Source organism: Pseudophryne corroboree, chromosome 2 (genome assembly GCF_028390025.1).
Source record: "Pseudophryne corroboree isolate aPseCor3 chromosome 2, aPseCor3.hap2, whole genome shotgun sequence".
In the NCBI taxonomy this organism is placed as follows: domain Eukaryota; kingdom Metazoa; phylum Chordata; class Amphibia; order Anura; family Myobatrachidae; genus Pseudophryne; species Pseudophryne corroboree.
The window spans coordinates 865,509,266-865,528,487 of NC_086445.1; the positions used below are offsets into that span (position 1 = coordinate 865,509,266).

Consider the following 19,222-nt stretch of genomic DNA (forward strand, 5'->3'; position numbering starts at 1 on the left):
TGGAGGGAAGCTCCCCTGGCTCTCCCCTGCAGTCACTACACTACAGAAAGGGTTAAAAAAGAGAGGGGGGCACTAATTAGGCGCAGTATTAACTATACAGCAGCTATAAGGGGAAAAACACTTATATAAGGTTATCCCTGTATATATATAGCGCTCTGGTGTGTGCTGGCAAACTCTCCCTCTGTCTCCCCAAAGGGCTAGTGGGGTCCTGTCCTCTATCAGAGCATTCCCTGTGTGTGTGCTGTATGTCGGTACTTTTGTGTCGACATGTATGAGGAGAAAAATGATGTGGAGACGGAGCAGATTGCCTGTAATAGTGATGTCACTCCCTAGGGGGTCGACACCTGAGTGGATGAACTGTTGGAAGGAATTACGTGACCGTGTCAGCTCTGTATAAAAGACAGTGGTTGACATGAGACAGCCGGCTACTCAGCTTGTGCCTGTCCAGACGTCTCATAGGCCGTCAGGGGCTCTAAAGCGCCCGTTACCTCAGATGGCAGATATAGACGCCGACGCGGATACTGACTCCAGTGTCGACGGTGAAGAGACGAATGTGACTTCCAGTAGGGCCACACGTTACATGATTGAGGCAATGAAAAATGTTTTACACATTTCTGATAATACGAGTACCACCAAAAAGGGGTATTATGTTCGGTGAGGAAAAACTACCTGTAGTTTTCCTGAATCTGAGAAATTAAATGAGGTGTGTGATGATGCGTGGGTTTCCCCCGATAACAACTGATAATTTCTAAAATGTTATTGGCATTATATCCTTTCCCGCCAGAGGTTAGGGTGCGTTGGGAAACACCCCCTAGGGTGGATAAAGCGCTCACACGCTTGTAAGGGCTCTACCTTCGCCTGAGATGGCCGCCCTTAAGGATCCTGCTGATAGAAAGCAGGAGGGTATCCTAAAAGGTATTTACACACATACTGGTGTTATACTGCGACCAGCAATCGCCTCAGCCTGGATGTGCAGTGCTGGGTTGGCGTGGTCGGATTCCCTGACTGAAAATATTGATACCCTAGATAGGGACAGTATATTTTTGCCTATAGAGCATTTAAAAGATGCATTTCTATATATGCGTGATGCACAGCGGAATATTTGCCGACTGGCATCAAGGCTAAGCGCGTTGCCCATTTCTACCAGTAGAGGGTTATGGACACGTCAGTGGTCAGGTGATGCGTATTCCAAACGGCATTTGGAAGTATTGCTTTATTAAGGGGAGGAGTTATTTGGAGTCGGTCTTTCAGACCTGGTGGCCACGGCAACAGCTGGGAATTCCACGTTTGTACCCCAGGTCGCCTCTCAACATGAGAAGACGCCGTATTATCAGGCGCAGTCTTTTCGTGGACAAGCGGGCAAAAGGTTCCTCATTTCTGCCCCGTGACAGAGGGATAGGAAAAAGGCTGCAGAAATCAGCCAGTTCCCAGGAACAGAAACCCTCTCCCGCCTCTGCCAAGCCCTCAGTATACGCTGGGGCTTTACAAGCAGAATCAGGCACGGTGGGGGGCCCCTCTCAATGAATTTCAGCGCGCAGTGGGCTCACTCGCAAGTAGACCCCTGGATCCTTCAGGTGATATCTCAGGGGTACAAATTAGAATTCGAGACGTCTCCCCCTCGCCGTTTCCTAAAGTCGGCTTTACCGATGTCTCCTTCTGACAGGGAGACAGTTTTGGAAGCCATTCACAAGCTGTATTCCCAGCAGGTGATAATCAAGATACCCCTCCTGCAACAGGGAACGGGGTATTATTCCACACTGTTGTGGTACCGAAGCCGGACGGCTCGGTGAGACCGATTCTAAATCTAAAATCTTTGAACACTTACATACAGAGGTTCAAATTCAAGATTGAGTCACTCAGAGCAGTGATTGCGAACCTGGAAGAAGGGGACTACATGATGTCTCGGGACATCAAGGATGCTTACCTTCATGTCAAAATTTACCCTTCTCACCAAGGGTACCTCAGGTTTATGGTACAGAACTGTCACTATCAGTTCAGACGCTGCCGTATGGATGGTCCACGGCACCCCGGGTCTTTACCAAGGTAATGGCCGAAATGATGATATTCCTTCGAAGGAAGTGAATTTTAGTTATCCCTTACTTGGACAATTCCCTGATAAGGGTAAGATCCAGGGAACAGTTGGAGGTCGGTGTAGCACTATCTCAGGTAGTGTTGCGGCAGCACGATTGGATTCTCAATATTCCAAAATCGCACCTGGTTCCGACGACGTGTCTTCTGTTCCTAGGGATGATCCTGGACACAGTCCAGCAAAAGGTGTTTCTCCCGGAGGAGAAAGCCAGGGAGTTATCCGAGCTAGTCAGGAACCTCCTAAAACCGAGCCAAGTCTCAGTGCATCAATGCACAAGGGTTCTGGGTAAAATGGTGGCTTCCTACGAAGCAATCCCATTCGGCAGATTCCACGCAAGAACTTTCCAGTGGGACCTGCTGGACAAATGGTCCGGGTCGCATCTTCAGATGCATCAGCGGATAACCCTGTCACCAAGGACAAGGGTGTCCCTCCTGTGGTGGTTGCAGAGTGCTCATCTTCTAGAGGGCCGCAGATTAGGCATTCAGGACTGGGTCCTGGTGACCACGGATGCCAGCCTGCGAGGCTGGGGAGCAGTCACACAGGGAAGGAATATCCAGGGCTTATGGTCAAGCCTGGAGACATCACTTCACATAAATATCCTGAAGCTAAGGGACATTTACAATGCTCTAAGCTTAGCAAGACCTCTGCTTCAAGATCAGCCGGTGTTGATCCAGTCGGACAACATCACGGCAGTCACCCACGTAAACAGACAGGGTGGCACAAGAAGCAGGAGGGCAATGACAGAAGCTGCAAGGATTTTTCGCTGGGCGGAAAATCATGTGATAGCACTGTCAGCAGTATTCATTCCGGGAGTGGACAACTGGGAAGCAGACTTCCTCAGCACGACCTCCACCCGGGAGAGTGGGGACTTCACCCAGAAGTCTTCCACATGATTAAAAACTCGACAGGTATTGCGCCAGGTCCAGGGACCCTCAGGCAATAAGCTGTAGACGCTCTGGTAACACCGTGGGTGTACCAGTCAGGGTATGTGTTCCCTCCTCTGCCTCTCATACCCAAGGTACTGAGATTGATAAGATGGAGAGGAGTAAGCACTATATTCGTGGTTCCGGATTGGCCAAGAAGGACTTGGTAACCGGAACTTCAAGAGATGCTCACGGAGGATCCGTGGCCTCTACCTCTAAGAAGGGACCTGCTCCAGCAAGGACCCTGTCTGTTCCAAGACTTACCGCGGCTGCGTTTGACGGCATGGCGGTTGAACGCCGGATCCTGAAGGAAAAAAGGCATTCCGGATGAAGTCATCCCTATCCTGATCAAAGCCAGGAAGGATGTAACCGCAAAAACATTATCACCGCAATTGGCGAAAATATGTTGCGTGGTGCGAGGCCAGTATGGCCCGACGGAGGAAATTCAACTGGGTCGATTCCTACATTTCCTGCAAACAGGAGTGTCTATGGGCCTGAAATTGGGGTCCATTAAGGTTCAAATTTCGGCCCTGTCAATTTTCTTCCAAAAAGAACTAGCTTCAGTCCCTGAAGTTCAGACGTTTGTAAAAGGGGTACTGCATATACAGCCTCCTTTTGTGCCTCCAGTGGCACTTTGGGATCTCAATGTAGTTTTGGGTTCCAAAAGTCACATTGGTTTGAACCACTTAAATCTGTGGAGTTAAAATATCTCACATGAAAAGTGGTCATGCTGTTGGCCCTGGCCTGGGCCAGGCGCGTGTCAGAATTGGCGGCTTTATCCTGAAAAAGCCCTTATCTGATTTTCCATTCGGACAGGGAGGAATTGAGGACTCGTCCTCAGTTTCTCCCCAAGGTGGTTTCAGCGTTTCACCTGAACCAACCTATTTGTGGTGCCTGCGGCTACTAGGGACTTGGAGGCCTCCAAGTTGCTAGACGTTGTCAGTGCCCTGAAAATATGTTTCCAGGACGGCTGGAGTCAGGAAAGCTGGGTGCTCCTGCTTCTAAGCAGACTATTGCTCGTTGGATTTGTAGTACAATTCAGCTTGCACATTCTGTGGCAGGCCTGCCACAGCCAAAAATCTGTAAATGCCCACTCCACAAGGAAGGTGGGCTCATCTTGGGCGGCTGCCCGAGGGGTCTCGGCTTTTCAACTTTGCCGAGCAGCTACTTGGTCAGGAGCAAATACGTTTGTAAAATTCTACAAAATTGATATCCTGGCTGAGGAGGACCTGGAGTTCTCTCATTTGGTGCTGCAGAGTCATCCGCACTCTCCCGCCCGTTTGGGAGCTTTGGTATAATCCCCATGGTCCTTACGGAGTCCCCAGCATCCACTTAGGACGTTAGAGAAAATAAGAATTTACTTACCGATAATTCTATTTCTCATAGTCCGTAGTGGATGCTGGGCGCCCATCCCAAGTGCGGATTGTCTGCAATACTTGTACATAGTTATTGTTACAAAAATCGGGTTATTATTGTTGTGAGCCATCTTTCAGAGGCTCCTCTGTTATCATGCTGTTAACTGGGTTCAGATCACAGGTTATACGGTGTGATTGGTGTGGCTGGTATGATTCTTACCCGGGATTCAAAATCCTTCCTTATTGTGTACGCTCGTCCGGGCACAGTATCCTAACTGAGGCTTGGAGGAGGGTCATAGGGGGAGGAGCCAGTGCACACCAGATAGTTCTAAAGCTTTCTTTAGATGTGCCCAGTCTCCTGCGGAGCCGCTATTCCCCATGGTCCTTACGGAGTCCCCAGCATCCACTACGGACTATGAGAAATAGAATTATCGGTAAGTAAATTCTTATTTTTAATACCTACTGGTAAATCCTTTTCTCATAGTCTATAAGGGATATTGGGCGCCCGCCTCTGTGCGGTGACTTTCTGCAGGTTCTCTGTACTGTGTTACCTGTTCAGCTGTTGCTGTTATGTTACCAGCCGTTGCCGGCGCGGTTACGTTATGGTGTGCTGGTGGGTAAATCTCACCACACTTAGGGGTATATGCAATTGCGGTCGAATTCCCGAAATTGTCGAATTTCGGGAATTTTTCGCCCAAAAAAAAAAAATCGACAATGCAATTCAGTACTTTCCGACAAAAAAACGGACTTTCAAAATTCGACTTTTTGAAATTCGACTTTTGACAAATTCGACTTTTTTGCAATGATACACATGCTTCAATTCGACCAAAGTCTATTCAATTCAAGTTTGGAAATTCGACAACAGTGCTTTTAGACAGTAAATTCGTCATTTTCAATCCGCCAGACTTTTTTTTTTTTTATAGCTGGAACGGTAAAATCAAGGAAAAAAATGGCGTGGGGTCCCCCCTCCAAAGCATAACCAGCCTCGGGCTCTTCGAGCTGGTCCTGGTTCTAAAAATGCGGGGAAAAATTTGACAGGGGATCCCCCGTATTTTTAAAACCAGCACCGGGCTCTGCGCCTGATGCTGGTGCAAAAATATGGGGGACAAAAAGAGTAGGGGTCCCCCGTATTTTATACACCAGCATCGGGCTCCACTAGCTGGACAGATAATGCCACAGCCGGGGGTCACTTTTATACAGCGCCCTGCGGCCGTGGCATTAAATATCCAACTAGTCACCCCTGGCCGGGGTACCCTGGGGGAGTGGGGACCCCTTCAATCAAGGGGTCCCCCCCCCAGCCACCCAAGGGCCAGGGATGAAGCCCGAGGCTGTCCCCCCCATCCAAGGACTGCGGATGGGAGGCTGATAACCTTGAGAAAAATGTCAGAATATTGTTTTTTCCAGTAGTACTACAAGTCCCAGCAAGCCTCCCCCGCAAGCTGGTACTTGGAGAACCACAAGTACCAGCATGCGGGAGAAAAACGGGCCCGCTGGTACCTGTAGTACTACTGGAAAAAAAATACCCAAATAAAAACAGGACACACACACCGTGACAAGTAAAACTTTATTACATACTGCCGACACACACATACTTACATATGTTGACACGCCGACTGCCACAGTCTCCGACGATCCGAGGGTACCTGTTAAAAAATTATACTCGCCTTCCAGCGTCCAGAGATAATTCCACGTCCAGAGTATAATCCAGGTACTTGGCAAAATAACAAAACGCAAAAACCCGTGCCAGCGGACTGAAAGGGGTCACATGTTGACACATGAGACCCCTTTCCCCGAATGCAGAGACCTCTACGTGACAGCTGTCACTGAAAGGTCTCTTCAGCCAATCAGCGAGTGCAACGTCCTTGCACTCTGCTGATTGGCTCTGCGCGTCTGAGCTCAGACAGCGCATCGCAAAGCCTCTCCATTATATTCAATGGTGGGAACCTTGCGGTTAGCGGTGGGGTCACCCGCCGGTCAGCGGCTGACCGCGGGTAACCCCCCCCCCCCCCCGCTGACGGCAAAGTTCCCACCATTGAATATAATGGAGAGGCTTTGCGATGCGCTGTCACAGCACAGACAGCGCACAGCCAATCAGGTGAGCGCCACGTAGTAGCGCTTCCTGATTGGCTGAAGGGACCTCAGTGACAGGAGTCACGTGGGGTTCCGGCACATTCGGGGAAAGGGGTCTCGTGTCAATATGGGACCCCTTTCAGTCCGCAGGATCGGGTCATTGCGTTTTTTTTTTTTTTTTTGCCAAGTACCTGGATTATTTTCTGGACGTGGATTTATCTCTGGACGCTGGAAGGTGAGTATAATTATCTTTTATTTTCAGGTATCCGTGGATTCTACTTGGAGAAGAGGACCGACTGCTTCGTGTCAACATAGGTATGTGTGTGTCGGCAGTATGTAATAAAGTTGTACTTGTCACGGTGTGTGTGTCCTGTTTTTATTTGGGTATTTTTTTTCCAGTAGTACTACAGGTACCAGCGGGCCCATTTTTCTCCCGCATGCTGGTACTTGTGGTTCTCCAAGTACCAGCTTGCGGGGGAGGCTTGCTGGGACTTGTAGTACTACTGGAAAAAACAATATTCAGACATTTTTCTCAAGGCTATCAGCCTCCCATCCGCAGCCCTTGGATGGGGGGGACAGCCTCGGGCTTCACCCCTGGCCCTTGGGTGGCTGGGGGGGGACCCCTTGATTGAAGGGGTCCCCACTCCCCCAGGGTACCCCGGCCAGGGGTGACTAGTTGGATATTTAATGCCACGGCCGCAGGGCACTGTATAAAAGTGAACCCCGGCTGTGGCATTATCTGTCCAGCTAGTGGAGCCCGATGCTGGTGTAAAAAATACAGGGGACCCCTACTCGTTTTGTCCCCCGTATTTTTTGCACCAGCATCAGGCGCAGAGCCCGGTGCTGGTTTTAAAAATACGGGGGATCCGCTGTCAATTTTGACCCCGGATTTTTAAAACCAGGACCAGCTCGAAGAGCCCGAGGCTGGTTATGCTTTGGAGGGGGGACCCCACGCCATTTTTTTCCGGGTTTTTCCCGTTTTTCCCCGTTTTTTTAATTCGCGGCAAAATCCGGCAAATCGGCCGTTTTTCGCCCGCGGGACTGTCGAATCCGTTTTTCATTGAATATGGTGAATTTCCGGCAGCCACCTGCCGGAATTCACCTGTCGAATTAAAAAACGGCGATAATTTGCCGCGATTCGCCGTGAATTGCATATACCCCTTAGTGTTATGTTCCATCTCTCAAGTATGTAATTTCTCCTTCGGGCACTGTTTTACCTATAACTGCCTGAGGGAGGGGGCATAGAGGGGAGGAGCCAGCACACCCAGTGGAAGAAATTTAAAGTGCACTGGCTCCTTTGGAACCATCTATACCCCATCGTACTAATGTGTCCCCAATATCCCTTATGAACTACGAGAAAAGGATTTACCAGTAGGTATTAAAATCCTATTTTCCCTGTGAATAAACGGGTTGGGTTCGTGTCCGCTGGGTACCATACTGACGACGGCTTTTAGTTGGCCGGAGGGGGGATGCGTATTTAAACCTCTTGCAGGCTCAGTGGCTCGCTGCTCTCGCCACAGGTTCTATTCCCACTCTATAGTGGACACCCAGAGTGGGAATAGTCCCTGTTGGTTGGCATGCCGACTGGCGTGCTATTCAGTGTTCAGAATCCCGGCGGCAGTATTGTGACCGCCGGTGTTCCGCCCGCCAGTCACATAACTGCATCCCGAATGAACTTACTTCTTTATATTTATTATTATTGTTAATAAACATTTTTATTATTTACTATTAAATTGCATCTAATAATACATTTCTTAAGTAATTATGCCACCATAGATATATTTATTATTTCACCCCATTAATTATTAATTATTGACATTTTAATACATATATTGAATATGTCTCCATATTATGTTTTGGCCAGGTACAAAGCCACCTCGCCATCCAGAGCCATTTTCTGGTGGTACAGCCTTTCAAACCCGCCGTACACTGCCAGTGATTTATATTTTAAACTGTAGATATAGGGGGTCATTCCGAGTTGATCGCTAGCTGCCGTTGTTCACGGCGTAGCGATCAGTGTAAAAAAACGGCAAATCTGCACATGCGTATGCACCACAATGCGCACACGCGACATACGGGTACAAAGAGCATCGTGGTTTTGCATAGATTCTAGCGAAGCTTTCAGTCGCACGGCCGGACGCAGGAAGATTGACATGAAGTGGGCGTTTCTGGATGTCAACTGACCGTTTTCAGGGAGTGCTTAGAAAAAGGCAGGCGTGGCTGGGCGAGTGTGTGACGTCAAAAGCCGTAGCTCCGTCGTTAGAATCAACGCACACGAAGAGTAACTACAGGCCTGGTCTTGTCTTGCACAAAATGATTTTGCAGGCGCTCTGCTGCACAAGCGTTCGTACTTCTGCAAAGCGAAAATACACTCCCCAGTGGGCGGCGACAATGCGTTTGTATGGCTGCTAAAAGTAGCTAGCGAGCGATCAACTCGGTATGACCCCCATAGTCATTTTGTATATCATTTGGATGTGTTTAGAATAGATAGATCTTATCATGAAGAACATGGTATCACTAATGATGTTGCCATTGAGGAATGTTCCTTTTACACCTATAATCCTCTCACAGTTTCTGTTAGCAGGGCTCTGGTCACATATTTACTTTCTGTAATATGCTTTTTTCAGCTGTGAGATATATATGGACAATCCTGGAACTTACGTGTGAAAAATAAACAAATGTAGTGTTTTGACAAGTGTGCTGCCACATTCTCTTGTTTTCTTTCCAAGCTTTCATGTTTTTACACTTGAGTGAAAGGTCTGTTTAGGGATAAACTTTGAGCAGTGCCCGCTGTTTGTGTTAGGTGGCTGTAGTGTAATCCCACACTAACAATTGTAGACGCTGCCTCTGCAGATGGACAAGTCTTCACCTGGGGAAAAGGAGCCAGAGGACGATTAGGGCGCAGAGATGAGGGAATCGGGACACCTAAAATGGTCCAGCTGGAGGAGAGTCACCCCTATACTGTGACTTCAGTGGCATGTTGCCATGGCAACACTCTATTAGCTGTGAAACGTAAGTATACCACAAGTGTGCAAATACATTTTTTATGAAGTGCCAAGGTCCTGCAGGGACATTACAGCTATGCCAGCCTTGCTGGCAAGGGCATTGATTGCTATGGCTGCTTCCACAAATCCATTCATTCTATTTCTATGTCATCCTCTGCGTTAGGAACTGACCATGAATAGAATTGCTGGCTAGAGTCCAACAGAAAAGGTCTAAAACTACGTATGTAAAGAATGGAGGGGTTTTACAGTGACAGTTCAGACGTGAGCTCTCGACTCTGGTAGAATCTTATACCACTGGGTATTTGAAGCCCAGTGCGAGATCTGTACACAGCTCCTTAAACAAGGCCTTCTCTCACTGTGATTTATATTTCCTACTGGAGTGCTGAAAGCTGCATCGGTTCTTTACAAGCTGTGTCATTTTGTCACATATATCTATCATTTTTACACTTCAAAATGTGCTCCGTGTCCAACGATGCTCCAGCCAAACTTTTTGCCCTTCTGACATTTGTCTGTGCCCAATTACTTGTAATGCCTTGCTCTAGTATCCTTTACATTGTACTTGTCACCTTCACCTAGTGGACAGTGGCGGATCTAGACTTAACTTTTAGGGGGGGCGGTTTAAGAATTATGACTCCTCCCCCTAATCATAGCCCCTCCCACTTAGTAATGCCCTTCCCGTTCGCTTCTAAATTTCCTATTGTTGCCATTACTAATAAAATGTTGCCAGTTAGTGGAGAGAACCCTGCGCACTGGTGATACAGACTGGCGAATCGCCATTCCTTCCATCAGGGGTGGTAGAGGCTAAGACAGTAGGGCAATTTAAACATGCATGGGATAGACATAAGGATCTCCTTACAAAGAAATAAGGATCAGATAAGGTTAGAGATAAAAAATAATGTAAAAAAAAAAAAAAAAGGGGCAGACTAGATGGGCCAAGTGGTTCTTATCTGCCTGCAAATTCTGTTTCTACAGCACACAGAATGAGCCGAAATTCACATTATAGCACACTGTATGAGCTGAAATTCACATTGTAGCACACAGTATGATCCAAAATTCACATTATAGCACACTGTATGAGCCGAAATTCACATTATAGCACGCAGAATGAGCCAAAATTCACATTATAGCACGCAGAATGAGCCAAAATTCACGTTATAGCACGCAGAATGAGCCAAAATTCACATCATAGCACACTGAATGAGCCGAAATGCACATCATAGCACACTTTGAGCCGAAATGCACATCATAGCACGCAGAATGAGCCGAAATGCACATCATTGCACGCAGAATAAGCCGAAATGGACATTATAGCACACTGAATGAGCCAAAATTCACGTTATAGCACGCAGAATGAGCCAAAATTCACGTTATAGCACACTGAATGAGCCGAAATTCACATTATAGCACGCAGAATGAGCCAAAATTCACGTTATAGCACACTGAATGAGCCGAAATTCACATTATAGCACGCAGAATGAGCCGAAATGCACATCATAGCACACTGAATGATCCGAAATGCACATCATAGCACACTGAATGAGCCGAAATTCACATTATAGCACGCAGAATGAGCCGAAATGCACATTATAGCACAATGTATGAGCCGAAATTCACATTACAGTACACTGAATGAGACAAAATAATGCAGGGACACATACACTTTAGTTAGTAGCGGAGGGGGGAGACATGGAACACAGAGGGGGCACACACACACACACTTACTTAAAGTTTGGAGGGTAGGAGACATGGCTGGCAGACAGTGACACCTGCTGCAGCCAGCAGCATGAGGAGTCGGATGGAGGCCGGGTGCCGCCACGGCTTTGGGAACGAGGTGGAGAGCGGGCAGCGCAGCGGGGGACGGGGAGAGAGAGCGTCCTGACGCGCGAACAGGAAGGAGGGTGCGTGGTCAGAACAGAGGCCGCTCAGCCGCTGTATGCGCGTGAGGACGCTCTCTCTCCCCTTCCCCCGCCGCGCTGCACCGCTCTCCACCTCGTTCCCAAAACCGCGGCGGGACCCGGCCTCCATCCCGGTGCCGGTATGTGGAGGGGGGCGTTCGCCCTAATCGCCCCCCGCTAAATCCGCCACAGCTAGTGGATGCGGCTTATCTATTCAATGAGTAATCTGTCTAAGGTATGTGACACAAAGTAACCCATTGCCCCAGTGATGTCACTAGTCCTAAGTTCCACTGTAAGTAGTCTGCATGCCAACAGTAATGCACAATTAAATATTTTTAGTTCTGTCAATGGGTTGGGTACAAAATCCTAGCAGTTGGGATCCCGACAGTCAGAAAACCAACAAGGGAATCCCGATGGACAGAATACCGAAAGATCCCAGTAAGTATTTTAACCCTAACCCACCCCTCCCACAACCTAACCCTAACCTCTCCCTCCCACAGCCTAAACCTAACCGTCCCTTCCCGTAGCCTAACTCTAGCTCATCCTCAAGTGCCTGACCGGCAGAATGTGTTGGAATGCTGTCCTTTGGGATACCGCCATCAGTCTTCTGACTGGTTCCCGACTGCCGGCATTTTGACTGCATCCCCCGTCAGTCTGTTAGATCTTTTACCACTATACAGTATGTTCATGAATCACAAAAGTTTCTATTCATATTAAATTTAGCATAGTCTATGTTATGTATACAGCAACCTGATAGTCTGTGCAGTGAGATTTGTTCCCATAGGATGGCAGATTAAATGTAAAATCCCAGCTGATCTAGCCAGTTTTGCATTTTGCTTGTGCAGTTTACACAAAGTAAAACTTGGCCACACAAAATTATTTTGGGGTTTTAGTGTGTGGGAAATATTTGGAAGTGCCTGCATAGCACCTTGACCAACATCTGAGATCACATGTGGGCTATACCAGGAATCTGTTCGCCACATAAAAGCCAGACATCTCAACTTTGTGACACAGATGCCCAAATACTCTTAGGTGGCAATGTGATAGGGCTGGGGTTTGTACCAGTTGCTGATTTTGCTGCAGCATCTTCTGGGTCCTGGCAGTCATGTGAGTGTGACTTCCAGTATAGACCACTGATGGCGCGTTCTCCCTGTCCCCCACCCCTAACCCTCCCCCTCGTAGCCTAACCCTAACCCCCCTTTTCACAGAAAACCCTAATGTCGACATTCTAGCATGTTGACATGCTGCCTCTCAACTTTTAACAGTGTCGACATCTTAACTGTCAACATTGCGGTGTTGACGTGAATGTCGGCTTTGTTAAAAGTTGACAGGCAGCATGTCAACATTGCTAGAATGTCGACTCATGACTATATCCGTTCCTGTCTGTTTGGCATACAAATCTGCACATTGTCTGGTTGTTCTTCCAGGGGAATTTAAGACTTTGGGGGTTATCCAGTTATCGTCGAAAAACGGCTTTTCGAGATGTTTCCCGACATTTTTCTCAGGCAATCCTATTATCCATCCATTCTCATGAAACACACACATGTTCAGTGAAACCTGTATGTGTTCGTGTCCCCAAACAGCCGGTGCTTATCAGCGATTATGTTTCGCCTGCCTGAGAGGCATGTGACATACAATCCCAGATAAGCCGCACCTCACGCCATCTTTTCGGGGACAGTAGGATAGCTTGGGGTAAATCCATTAGCTGCCGTTAATTACCAAGGCTAATTGGATACACCACTTTATGTTTTACATTTTTATTAACATATCAATTAGAATACTATTACATCATAATAGTATATATGTACAGTACTATGGGACTGATTTGGAGAAGAACACAATGTCAATGTTATACGCAGTGGAGCGATTTTTGCTGTGATGGTCTTGTGATGTAGCTGTGGGGATTTCTACACAAAGTGATTGACAGTCAGAGAACGTTTGTGGGAGGTAACTGACTGAAACACCAGTGCGCTGGGAGTGCTTGGGTGGGGGGGGGGGGGGGTGTCACAGCAGTAAACATGGCTTTGGTGTTTTTCTTCCAGCAGTCATGATGTTTGACGGATGTACGTCCAATGGTTGTGTCTATGTACGCGAGTGGCGGTTCAGAGACGCTGCCAATTAGTGCTTTAATACAACTCCGGCTGGCTGGGACAATAGCATATTTCCAGTCAGACGCTGTGTACTGATTCGCAGGTGTGAAGGCATTTGCGTACATCTCTGAATCAGGCCCTATCTTATTTAATTAATAAAATAAAACATTGCATCCTCTAGAGTACCCCAGACTCTATAAACAACCATAGAATGGAATGATATTTATTCAGCTTAGTCCCATGAATGAAAATGTAATTTCTAATGTATTTGTTTAATCTTTGTATCACAATCAAAAATCTATGGGGAAAAAAAGTTTTCAAAGGATGAGAGAGGAAAAATATGTTAGACTGTTTTCCTCATATTGCACTGATTTGGATTTGAGAGTTTAATGTATTGGGAACAGGATCAGCACTGGTTTGTCACGTGTAGACAACCTCTCTTGTAGAGAGACACAGGGTCGATACAGGGAATTATCAACCTTTCAGTCTGCCTGTCAGTGATACCAGAGCGCCACTACTTCACTCACAGCGGGAGATATCGTATTCACATGTCCTCATGAAATAACTGTTTAAATTCCATTTGCAGCAGGCGCTGAAGATGTTTCTGTGTGAGAAGGAAGAGACGTCATGACAGATCAGTGGACTTGTTCCTGAGCCAAAGTTATCAAATAAATCTCCCCTGCAAAGCCTTCCCTGACAAAGTACTGTCAGCAGGAGCCTGGATACACACACTTACTGTTTTACTGTCTGTCAAATATCTCTACAATTTGTGTACTTATCACTTGTTACATGGAGAATGCATTTGCAGATCTATGGGGGTAATTCCAAGTTGATCACAGCAGGAAATTTTTTAGCAGTTGGGCAAAACCATGTGCACTGCAGGGGAGGCAGATATAACGTGCAGAGAGAGATAGATTTGGGTGTGGTGAGTTCAATCTGCAATCTAAATTGCAGTGTAAAAATAAAGCAGCCAGTATTTACCCTGCACAGAAACAAAATAACCCACCCAAATCTAACTCTCCCTGCAAATGTTATATCTGCCCCCTCTGCAGTGCACATGGTTTTGCCCAATTGCTAACAAAGTTCCTGCTGCGATCAACTTGGAATTACCCCGTATAGCTGCAAAATGAACATGAAAAAAGGCCATTGGAAGCTTTGGATCATTGGTAGAAGCTTGCCAATGGCTGTATTTTATCCACAGAAATTTGGTTTGCATGCAATGGAATCCAGCCACGAGTATATGTTTAAATATTTGTTATGTAAATTACGTTTTTCTAAACAAATGTAGAACCTTTTGATATAGTGGGTATATTTATATATTTACATTATTTTTGGCAGAGTTATTACAAGAGAATTACTCCTTTTAGGCAGCCTTTTACAATTGCTAAGGAATCTCATACATTTTAAAGGGCATTTAAACAGCAAAGATGTGTTACTAGATTATGTGAAAATAATTGACATTTTTTTTATGAATCTAAAGTCTAGTTTTAGATTTTTAAATGGGCAATTTAAATTCCATATCTGCCTATTTATAATATTCTTTGTTTCTAGGTTTTGTACAAATTGTATAGATAGAACAGACAGCAACATATTTTCTGCATAATCTATGAAGCCTACAAAAACCTTTTCCAGTATTAATTTACCGATCACATTTAGAAGTGACTAGTAAATATTTTAGCAGGATGTAATAATACTCTTTTAAAATAATAAGAGAGAATGGAGGCAGAGGTAGTTTCAGAATTTTCATGTGTCTGCTTTTTATTTTGCATTTATTTATTCATCTGAAACATGAGTATCTCTAGTGCCTGCATGATGTCACTAGTTCTTACTGAGCTGATTACTGATGCAGCCCAAAATACATGGTCGCGTCACATTATAATGACCACCAGCTAATAACCAGAGTAACCGGGCTGGGAGTGACTCAATGTGCTGGTAGCTTTGCACAGGTATCTAGAGCCATGCTGACTGCAGTTCATCCCACAGCTGCTGGAGGCTGCATGGCGAAGGATCCATAGAGGGAACACAACAATGAAGGTGGTGTCACAGATGCTTAGTTGGGTCCAAGTCTGGGGAATTAGGGGGCCATTTAAGTACTTGGAAGTCTTTGTTTTGCTTGTCCAACCACTGTCGGATATTTCTAGACGTGTGACATGTTGCGTTGTTTTCCTGGAAGATCCCATCCACCCCAGATAAGACAATCTGCATGTATGGGTGTAAATGATCTGCAAGGATGGATTCATAACCAAATTGATGGAAAGTGCCTTCCACATGGATGAGTGGGCCCAGAGAATGCCACGAAAACATTCCCCATGCCATGACGCTGCCACCACCAGCTTGTGTTCTCCCAGCAATGGTTGCAGGGTGTTTGTTCTCTGATGTTTCTCATCTGACATGCCAACGTCCATCCGTTCGATGAAGTAGAAAATGTGACTCATCGGAGAAGGCAACCCTTCGCCAATTACCGGAGGTCCAATTCCAATAAAACCATGCAAATTGAAGCCTTTTCCGCCGATGCACCTTCGTTAGCATAGGTGCAGTGATCATCCATTTGCTTTGGAGCCCCATAGGCGGCAGGGTTTGCTGAACTGACGTTTTAGACACATGTCTGGTATCCCCCAGGATCATTTTGATGGTGAGCTGCTCCACTCTAGTGTGTTGGTCGGCCCTCACGCACCTTCATAGCTGACGTTCACCTCTCACATCAGTGGCAGTGGTGCTTTGCAGGTTCCACGTCGGTAATTCGCAGTGGTGCCATTTGTCCGGTCACGATACATCTTCACCATAGCAACACGTGAACAGTTCACAAACTGCGATGTTTCAGAAATACTGCCACCCTTGGCCCGAAAGCTGATAATTATCCCTTTTTTGGAATGCTGATAAATCCCCCCATTTATCCATGACAGTAGCAAGTGATATGTGTGCAGACGGCATATTGCACACCTTATATACCCACCAAGCCAGCGCACAACATGTGACGTACTTCATGGGCTACGCGCTGCCGACGTCAAATGTACAAGGTGGTCATAATAATGTGACTAGATCATGAATAAGCTACATCCACATTGTGTAGACGACAAGACCCCATTAATATACTGCAAAGAAACTATTCATTGTTTTTCCAATTGTTTGATATGCACCAAAGTGTTTTTATTTGCTTTTTGTTTCTCTTGAGTCTGGTATGTTTTTAATTATAAAACAAAACACTCTTGTTAATGAGCACTAATTTTACCTTGCTACGAGTACACTTTAAACATATATAAAGAAATAATATATAAATTATTATGCAACATGTATTGAGTACTGCACACCAGCACATCGAGTCATGTAAAATGGTAAATATAGAGGAAATGATTCCGTAATTATAAAATATACTTTCTTGTTTAAATGACTAAGTGAAAGATTGGAACCTGAGGAGCCCAGCTATATATACCAGTCAGATAATTTAGCAATTTTATTATGTATTGTTCTATGGGCCTGGTTCAGACCTGAACGCTGCTGTGCGTTTTCGCACAGTGGGCGATTATCGATAGACTGCTCATGCGTATGCACCGCAATGCGCACATGCGTCGCCAAACAACAGGCACCGCCGAACAGCGACAAGCTGGTGCAAAAATTTCAATCACACAGCCATTTGCATGCTGATTGACAGGAAGAGGCCGTTTGTGGGTGGTAACTAACTGTTTTCAGGGAGTGTCAGGGAAAACGCAGGCGTGTCCAAGCGTTTTCATGGAGGGTGTGTGACGTCAGCTTCGGACCCGATCAGCCTGTTCTCATCACACTGTAGGAGTAAGTCCTGGGCTGTGCACAGACTGCACACACTAGTAAAAACATTAGAGAGTGAGTGACTTGCGAACGTATTTGCAGCTGTCCGCTGACTGAGGGATATTTGTAGCATGGCGTACACATGCGATCGCACACTTGCATAGGGCGAATATACACTCCCCTTGGGCGGCGACTATCTGAATGTAGGACAGCAAAATTATCAGCCCAGCGATCAGGTCTGACTTAGGCCCTATATTTGTCACTAAAGCTCCTCATATATTAGTACTATTTTGCACATTTTTGTACTTTATATCTATCAGATGGATCTTTGCTTGTGACTGGATCCTGAAATGGAGCTCCACAATTAAGAGACTCATACTTAAAAAGCATTGTATTAAATGATTGTATTTCACACTTGTATCTATTTGATTTTATATATGTATCTATTATAATGAGAAAATATTAATGTAAGCAGACCATGCTCACTGAAACATTCTGTGATGGCTATGAAGCTAGGAACCAGCCTTCAGCACATTGGCTCTTAATGATCACATGAAATAAGTGTCAGGGGTGTCACTTTCAGGGGGTGACACCAAAATGCTGATTCCTCCGAAGTGGCATTAGGCGGGTGCTGCAGGGTAACATTATCCTGCATCACTAAGCTTCTGTCACTGAGAAGGAGCCAGCAGTGCAGCCAGAGTCTCCAGGGGCAGCCCACATACCCCCGTAGTGAGGTAATCGGGGCTTCCAGTATGTCCACGCCCCTTTAGTCATGACGATAGTTTCCCGAAAAGTCACATCCCCTGTCCGGGAGTTCTTTTGGCCACACCTGGTTTCACCAACCCCAGAACCGCCATTGATAAGTGTCACATGATCTTCGGCTCACATCAACATCTAACTTACAAATGCCTAAGGAAGTACAGGAAAGAGAGGGTAGCGTCAGGTTTATAACTGATTGTAGGGATGGCCATAGGTGTGTAAAAACAAGAGAGGAACCATTGATGGTTAAGAAACTATGAAATGTCATCATTGATGGTTCCTACCATTGAAGCTTTATACTTTCATGTCACAGTATAGTGACAGGCTAGCTGCTGACAGCAGGGCAGTGCAGAGCCTGCAACTACCTATTGATGGCCACACCTGGCTGATTGTCCTCCAGACTCATGTGTTAATAAGAAGTACATTTACTCTGACAGTACTGCTAATTTCAGATTTTTCATGAAAGTTATAGCTCTAAAAGATACATCAGTGGTTCTCAAACTTTTATGAAACAGGATGCCCTAGAGCAGGCATGTCCAAACTGCGGCCCTCCAGCTGTTGAGAAACTAAACATCCCAGCATGCCCTGAAACAGCTTTAGTATTCTCTGACAGCAAAACTGTGTCAGGGCATGCTGGGATATGTAGTTTCACAACAGCTGGAGTGTCACAGTTTGGACATGCCTGCCCTAGAGTATCAGAATATTTTTTCACGGCACACCTAGGCCAAAAGTTTCTTATTGAGAAATTTTGAATTTTTTTTTTTTATTAAGTAAATTGTGTTTATAGGTCATCCTTAGGTTCAGCTATGTGGTGAGTGACAAAATTTGCTTCTGTTTGTCCATATGTTTTATGATTGGAAGCCACCAGCACTGGTTTTACCTATTACATTGACCATAGATAATTAGAATTGCCCCTGGACCATCAATCCAAGGCACCCCTGCAAGTGTCCCGAGGCACCGCAGGCTGCGACGGCACACAGTTTGAGAACCCCTGAGATACATAGTATATGTGGTATTTGCGTTTCACCGCTGATATAACGTTATATTATAACTGCCAAATAGTTTGTCAGAAAGGTTAAATGTGTACATACAAAAGTATGATGACTAAGAAAACGTTTTAAATATTTTTGGGATACAGTTTTTTTATTTGTGTGTTTTTAAACCAATATGACTTTGTTGAAAGTAAATGCTATATTGTATTAGTATTTATTTTTTATGAGGAAAATAAATGTAATTTTTCAGCATCTAGTACAGTACATAAGTATGTTCATTAT

General features: G+C 45.8%; 1 protein-coding gene across 2 annotated transcripts in view; it reads left to right on the top strand.

Annotated features, from left to right (window-relative positions):
• The window catches only part of NEK8 (NIMA related kinase 8), a 354,714-nt gene extending 337,113 nt beyond the window's left edge, over nt 1–17,601 (top strand). For both annotated transcript variants that reach the window (XM_063955890.1, XM_063955891.1), the window contains exons 17-18: nt 9,291–9,449; nt 14,014–17,601. In XM_063955890.1, the coding sequence (XP_063811960.1) occupies nt 9,291–9,449; nt 14,014–14,039 (185 nt within the window). In that variant the 3' untranslated portion in view covers nt 14,040–17,601. The remainder of the gene's footprint in view (nt 1–9,290; nt 9,450–14,013) is intronic.
• The last annotated feature ends 1,621 nt before the right edge of the window (nt 17,602–19,222 follow it).